At 42.2% G+C, this 7,729-nt stretch overlaps 1 protein-coding gene across 4 annotated transcripts in view; it reads right to left on the reverse strand.

The window, feature by feature from the left end:
• The window catches only part of gask1a (golgi associated kinase 1A), a 22,285-nt gene that overhangs the window by 3,382 nt on the left and 11,174 nt on the right, over positions 1–7,729 (reverse strand). For 2 of the 4 annotated variants that reach the window (XM_017305110.1, XM_017305109.1), the window contains exons 2-3: positions 6,463–7,491; positions 4,718–5,137 (exon numbers count right to left, since the gene is read on the reverse strand). In XM_017305110.1, coding sequence (XP_017160599.1) covers positions 4,718–5,137; positions 6,463–7,491 — 1,449 coding nt within the window. The remainder of the gene's footprint in view (positions 1–4,717; positions 5,138–6,462; positions 7,492–7,729) is intronic. The other 2 variants (XM_008411084.2, XM_008411085.2) reach the window with 2 other exon arrangements.

Genomic DNA, 7,729 nt, shown 5'->3' on the forward strand with positions numbered 1-7,729 from the left:
GGGGGGGGTGGGAGCACAAACATGCAAACTTTATGTGTCATACACATAAAGGATGTATCAGCTCTCCATCCATCCATTTTCTTTACACCCTTGTCCCTCAGTGGGGTCGCGAGGGTTGCTGGTGCCTATCTCCAGCTAATGTTCCAGGCGAGAGGCGGGGTTCACCCTGGACAGGTCGCCAGTCTGTTGCAGGGCAACACAGAGACACACAGGACAAACAACCATGTACACACACACTCACACCTAGGGACAATTTGGAGAGGCCAATTAACCTGACAGTCATGTTTTTGGACTGTGGGAGGAAACCGGAGTACCTGGAGAAAACCCACCATGCACAGGGAGAACATGCAAACTTCATGCAGAAAGACCGGGGCCAGGAATCGAACTCAGAACCTTGCTGCAAGGCAACAGCTCTACCAACTGCGCCACTGTGCAGCCTGAACATCAGCTCTCTTTCAGTCTAATTAGAACCTGATTTATGGGATGCTGCTGTCCATGGTTCTGAACAGAATTCAAAGATGTTGCAGTGAAAAAGTCTCACAATAACATAATTCATGCTTTATTTGCTAATAATCAAGACTGTTAGCATTTTATGTTATAACTTGATTTTATATTTTTCAACATTTTAAGCATTTTATTGTTATTTTTTTATGTTTGATTGCAATGGTGCATTCAGTGACAGAATGTAGACTAGGAATTCTTATTACTTAATTTTTTTTGTTATTTTTGCAGCTTCTATTTTACAAAATAAATAGCAACAGGTTGGGCTGGGGCCCTGTTGGACCCATCAGATCCACAAACTTAGGATGGTTTCTAATGTGAACTCAATCAATCAATCAATCAATCAATCAATCAATCAATCAATCAATCAATCAATCAATCAATCAATCAATCAATCAATCAATCAATTTTATTTATGAATAACCCTTCATACTAAAAGCAGTTCAAAGTGAAGTACAGATCAATAAAAGTAAACCCACATTTCTCACCATGGAGCTTCAGGGTCTTAGTGTCACTGTGTGGGTGTAAAGAGAAACTAAATCAAGTTGACAGAATGAACATCAGCCTGTACAACAAGAAAACAGGAAGTGGTGTTTTATACCATAGTCATAGTGCTGATGCATCCTCTTATTACAATAACTGAAGGTCAGAAAGCATTGGAGAAGAGCAGGCTGGACAACAGAAAACTCACAAGGCAAGAACCTGATGAGGAGTGGAGGAAACTGACAGACATCTTATCTGCTGGGGACGTAAAAGAACCATGAGAACCAGATGGGAACAATCAGCAAAATGCAGAGCAGCTGAGGCATGAACTGAGGGAAAATGACCCATTAGTACCGAATATTAACTCAGAAATCTGGAGAAGAGACAACATAAGGCAAAGACTACAGAGTAAGGGTGTTTTCACACCTGATAGTCAGGGGGACTCGGTTCAATTGGAGACCAAATGTGCAACATTTGTTACATTTCCAGCTTCAATGGTTCACTTTAACCTGCTCCCCTCCTCGCCTGTGGTGGCGCTGCACCAAGAACCACTGAGGGAAACAACATAAAAACCTCTGAAGACACTGAGCGCAACTTCCTTCTTCACAAAATGCAAACAAAAATGGAGTGGAGTCAGATTTTAGTGGTTGTAGGATTTCTCTTTTGTCTTTGTCGAAAGACCTTGACCCATAGTGCTAGACCTGCATGTTTGTTTTGGTTGTATTTACTCAGAATGCCATGCGCTAGAGTCAATTTCCTGCTTTTGAAGCGGTTTCTGGTCTGCTTGGCTTTCACATTATGCATTAAAACTAAACCAGAATTTCCTTCAGTGAAACCCGGACCCATTCACACCTGGAGCCTCTCTGCTCTGCTCCTGCAGCCGCAGGACGTGTCGAGGCAGCAGGTAGGAACAAGTGTTCAGCTCAATCTGAGGCTATTAGAGGTTGGCCATGTTACATGGATCCACTACTGGCAGCAAGGGGGAGAATCTGCCTCATGGGTTATTCATATTCAGTCTCAAAGACACACACACACATGCATGCACACACACTTTAGGAGTTTGAATACACACTCCATCTCGGAACAAAGCAGCTCTAAATTACTGCTGCAGGCTGTGAAATCAGAGGCTCCTTCCTGTTTCAGACATGTCAGAGCGAGCAGAGCAATATGTTCAAAACACACTGAGATAGTAAACCATTTACTGTACATGCAAGGAGCCGAGGCAGAAATAAAATAGAATCTGTGTGATGACGTCCAATAACTGCACTGAATCTCCACAATAAAACATCTTTCCAGATCTTTTATTTTTCTTTAGGTTGGAAACCATGGGAATTTTTATTTTATTTAAAACATTTTCACATAATTTTCCATAAATTTCAATATTCCACAGAAGAAAATGTATTTATGCTTTCTTTTTTCACAATGCTTAATTTTTTTGTCTGGATTTTAAAACCTAAAAATACAAAGCGGTTCTTCAAAAACGACATCAATATTACATTGTTTGATATGTATGTTTTGTGAAAGGTCGTGCCACATTTGTGGCTTTGAATGAGTTTCATTTAGCTAAATGGACTGAGGACAAAAATGGCTTTTTGGATTTTTAAAGACCTCAAATTTCCAGTTCTAACTGAATAAATGTAAATCTTTATGATCTTTTTGCATCTGAGACACGGGAAGCTTATTTACCTTCTCAGCTGCCTTCTACTAGTTTTTTTCTGCCTTTCATGCTCATAACTCTAGCGAGATACGGGCTAAAACAAAACTGAAAAGAAAACATTGTAAAAATGACAATATCGATATATGTCTTAACTGCTATTCATATGCTCGATGCTGAATTACCAAGAACCACACACATTTTCTTCTTCACCTCTTAATGTTTATTCTAGTACACAAAGGATTAGCACTGCTTCAGGATTTGTTAAGTTTTCAGTTTCCTTTTCAGGCTCTTATTTGTGTCTGTGTGCTTGTATTACTGCTGTCCTGGGGATTTTGATGTTCAGACTGAAAAACATCAAAATCAAAAGATACTTCACCTATCTGTAGGTGAATTATGTGTCATACACATGGATGTATGAACTGTATATATACTGTACATTGAACATAAATACAATTGTGTTTGTGTTCGAGTCATTCCTCCATTTCAAACCTGCAACATGTTCCAATAAAATATGGGAGCTAATTGGTTCTCGCAGCAACTACAATGAGTTCAAAGGAGACAACGTAACAGCGTGCAACATTTACGCTTCATTTTGACCCATATTTTCTACTGAAGGAGAACTGCATGCACACCAGATCAAGCCAGCCACATTTTGATTTTTTATGAAGAATCTGGTTATATATTGTTGTGTTAAAAATGTGTGGTCTTCCCTGGAAACATGGAGAAGCAGAAAAAAATTGGCTGTGGACCAGAATAAGACAATTTTCACCTCGATCAACGTAGACTGGCAACTGGCTGGTCGGAAGCTCATTGGTCCGATCTCTTTTTGGTCAGTAAATGCACCGTCCCTGACTGCTACCCGGTTGTGGTGATAGAAACAGTGGTGGTGTTTCACATAGTCAGAGGAAGCAGATGTAAGAAGCTGTTTTAAAGTAAACAATGTTGATTGATTCAGGCCAAAGGAGAGAGAGAGCAAAACTTTCAGCAGAAACCAGTAAGGCTGGACAGATTCAAGCAGTGGTGCTCTGCTTTATCTGGTGGAGCTTTAGGCTCTGTCTGTTTTGGAACATTACAAAATAATGTAACCATCTCTGTTTTATAGGAAATACAGAAAGATTGAAAACATCATCTCCATAAACCTTTGCTCTAAACTGATTAGCCACAACATAATGAGCACTGACCAGCAACTACCTAATATTCTAGAACATTCTACTAAAACTCCTGGATCCGAGTGTTGCAGCGGTGGAAAAGGACAAACAACCAGAGGAACTAATCAGAGGAAATGTGGTACAGCTGTGGAAAAAGAAACTGAGGGAATTACAGTGCCCATAAGAGAGACTATATATACCACCTTCTGTCAAATTTTAATCCGAGTTTGATGGATTAAACGTTATCAAAGCCCGCCCCCTTTAATTACCCACTCCCCCCCTCCCACAATAGGACGTTTGTGACCTTGTGACCTTCCCCTATGGAAACTTTCTGACCTCCTCCTCTCCCCCCATAGGACGTTTGTGAGCCTGTGACCTCTGATACCCTTCAGTCAAATTTTAATCGGAGTTTGAAGGATTAATTGATATTAACCCCCCCCCTCCTGTGACCGGAAATTCCCCCACGAACAAAGATTTTAATCATACAGGAACTTTGTAACCTCCTGACCTCCCTCTGTGACCATCTGACCACCGTTAACTCCTCCCGAACTCTTTGAATTAACCAATAGGAATCATTTACTTGTAAGTGAATAAATAAATATACTATATTCTAAACCATGTTGAATTAGATTAGGAATAATGTAACTATCTCCAGTTAATTACAGTAGGCTGTAATGAACTGTATGCCTCATTTTTGGGACTTTTATTAGTTAAAAACTTTAAAAGCAAAATATCACTTCTATCCCTCATCATAACGAGGCATTACTTCCATAATACAGAAAGATTTCTATGGCATGACTGCCATAGAAACTCCTAATAAAATACATGAAGGTCAGAAGTTGCAGCAGGATCGAATGTGTAAAAGTTGAACAGGTTTGAATAATTCTGCAAACCAAGTCAAAAGAAGAAAACAGAAACGTTCTCTTACCTGTAATAAGAAGTCAAACAGAGCCAGTCTTTCCCACTCTGCATGCAGAACCCCAACACATGGCTCTGAGCTCAGGCCTGTTTGGTTCCCACACCGGGCCCGCAGCAGCTTCTGGTACTGAACCCAGCTGAGAGGCACTGAGTTCTGGTCGCTGTCTTTATCCTCCAGATGCTGAATGTCCGGGTCCCACCAAACCGCCGGTCTCGGCACACCGTCAGTGAATCTGTAGGGTAGAATGTGATCGCGGAAAGTTCTGAGAACTGCTGGCAGACTTCTGTTGAGTCCGAGGACTCTGTCCAGGTGGAAAGCGAACACCTCAAACCAGTCGTCAGGGCGTTTGACCAGGGAGCACAGCCCCCACTGGCAGCGGCCGCTGTGCCCGGCTCCATGCTGCTGTGAATCCCTCAGCGCTGGGATGTTCTGTGACAGATAATCACATTCAGATTTTACAGTTTAGTTTTCATGGAGATTTAAAGCAAATACAAGCACAGTCTGGAAAAAAAATACAGTACACCCTTCAGTACTTAATAAAATGATCTGGTCAGAAACACAAAACAGATTCCACATATTAAAGAAAACACAAAACTAGAATCATTGTTTAGCACCAAACACTTCCTGCTTACATCTATGATGGAAAAGAGAATTTTGCTTCCTGTTGGGTTTTTTGTTGTTTGTTTTTTGAAGCATCTGCTGCTTGGTTGTCAATTAGCCAATCATCATTTGTCCTTCCTATCATAAATAGCCAATTACAGCCAGTGTTGTCACCAGACTGGGCCCCTTCACCTCACTCTGCAGTATTTGCGTCTCATTCGGTAGTTTCTCATTTGTTTATAATGGTTAAACATTTTGGCTCTCCTCCTGTGTCTTCATCTGGACCGGAGCTGGAATGTGAGCAAGTTTTTTTTAAAACAGCTGTTTGCTGCTCTACAGCACGCAGGCCTGAGCTTTCACAGTGCCAATATGGGAAGACTGATGTCTTCCCATCATGACCTTGCAGAAGCTGCCAATCATTTCATCACAGCAGAAAAAGGCCAAACACTTCAAAACCATCAGTCAAAAGTGAGAAAAACTGTAATGGTCCAATCAAAGCCCAGAACCAAACCTGACTGACATGTTGTAGCAGGATCTTCAGAGAGCTGCACAAAAACTATTGTTGAAACTAATGCGTTCATTTCAACGAATTACGTAGATTTTAACAATTTAAAAAATATGACACAATTAATCGATTTATTAATTTCTCATGTAAAAGTCCGGAGCTGGAACCTTTGTATTCAGGTGTTTCTGGTACACCCATAAATCTGATGCACGAGCAACATCCTCAAACAAAAGTAATGGAGGACAAAGCTACTTCTCTTGGTTCACTGTTTGTTAATCCTTCCTTAAAAAAAAACAATCTGATGGGACACAAACAGAATACTGTGTGTTCAAGTTGTGCTAAATGGAGTTAGCCTATCGTTGAAGCCATTCAAGCCTAAAATAGAATTTCCATGCTAAACGTATAGCAGCGGCACTGATGTTCCCAATGCTAATGTCAGCGTAAAGTGTTGACATTTCTAAAGAAGTTCCATGAATGATCAGAAGTTCCTTAAACAGTGGAAACCTAAATGGATAGAATAAAACTTTGCTCCACTCTGATGGTTTAATAACCTAATATTAACAGATTAAAAACAACAAATATCTTATTGTTGAGGTCATATGTTTATTTATTCAATAATTTAGCATCATAAAGCCAAGGAGGAACATACCTGGTGACGTGCAGGCAGACCTAGCGCCACTTGTAGAACTTGTCCATGAGCCGGCACCCTGCTCTTACTGACAACTTGCCCTCCAGCCAGGAGCTCCATCTTCTCTATGTCGTCCCTGCTGAGCCAGTGGAGATGCTGCAGGTCTCCACCTATTCTTATCTTCCTTTGGTCAGCATCTGAAAAGTCCGGCTCTGTGAGGCCCTGACACCAGTCCCTGACACCCTGCTGAGCGGTGGCTTCGACTTCCGACGCAGCCTCTCTGCCACCCAGTGACAAATGACGATCCTCTCTCAGATCACTAGAGGGCATTTCCTCCTTACCCACACCGCCACGTTTCCCAGGGTGCTTTGGAGCTTTTCCATGTCTTTCCAAAGCTGTGTGACTTTGGTTTTGCTTCTCCCTGGTCTGGCTGTCAGTCATCTGTCTGACTGTGACCTGCTGTGTGTGTCTGTGAGCAGCTTTCCGGACACTTTTTATGGTGTCTGCTGCAGAAGACTTGTGGTTTGCTGTGGAAACATTTCCTTTGAGATGTGTGTGTGTGTGTAGAGTGTGCTTCACCACAGCAATGTGGCTGTTCGGCTTAGTTCTGCTCTGGAGCTCCATGTTGTTGCCTGTAAAGTCAGAACGCTGAGAGTGAGTAAAAACATCGGCCATGTCTTGGCTTCTTTTCTTCTTGTTGTGAAAGTCAGGATGACTCCTGACTTTAACAGCTCCTGCAGAGTTTGCTACAGCCTTTAGCAGTGGTGAGTGTGTGGACATCTCCTTCCCAGAGCTGCGTCTCCAGGTCCTGCTATGGATGTGAGGAGCAGGCTGCAGGAAGCCGCTGAGCGCTGCAGGTTCCACTACCCTGGGTTTCAACTTCCCTGCGGCACTCAAAATTCTGGACGGTCGCCGGTCAACGTCAGCAGGCGGCACAGGCAGGGGCAAAGTGACCGCCATCACGAAGATCATGAGGAAGAGGAGGAGAAGAGGAGAAAGGAGAACAATCCATCTTGGGCCACAGCAGAATTTCGACCACACTCTCCAGTTCTGAGAAAATCAAAAATACACAAAAGGAAAGAAGACTGCAAGTTAGAGAACAGCAGAAGTATAATTATACTGGACTGGGATCATAAATCCCGTAGTTAGCAATTTTCTCTAAACATAAAACAGTGTTTATACATCTGGAAGGTTCCCTCAGCTCAACTTTGCAGTGTGCGTGTGTGTGTGTGTGTGTGTGTGTGTGTGTGTGTGTGTGTGTGTGTGTGTGTGTGTGTGTGTGTGTGTG

This window comes from Poecilia reticulata, linkage group LG6 (genome assembly GCF_000633615.1).
Source record: "Poecilia reticulata strain Guanapo linkage group LG6, Guppy_female_1.0+MT, whole genome shotgun sequence".
Classification (NCBI taxonomy): Eukaryota; Metazoa; Chordata; class Actinopteri; order Cyprinodontiformes; family Poeciliidae; genus Poecilia; species Poecilia reticulata.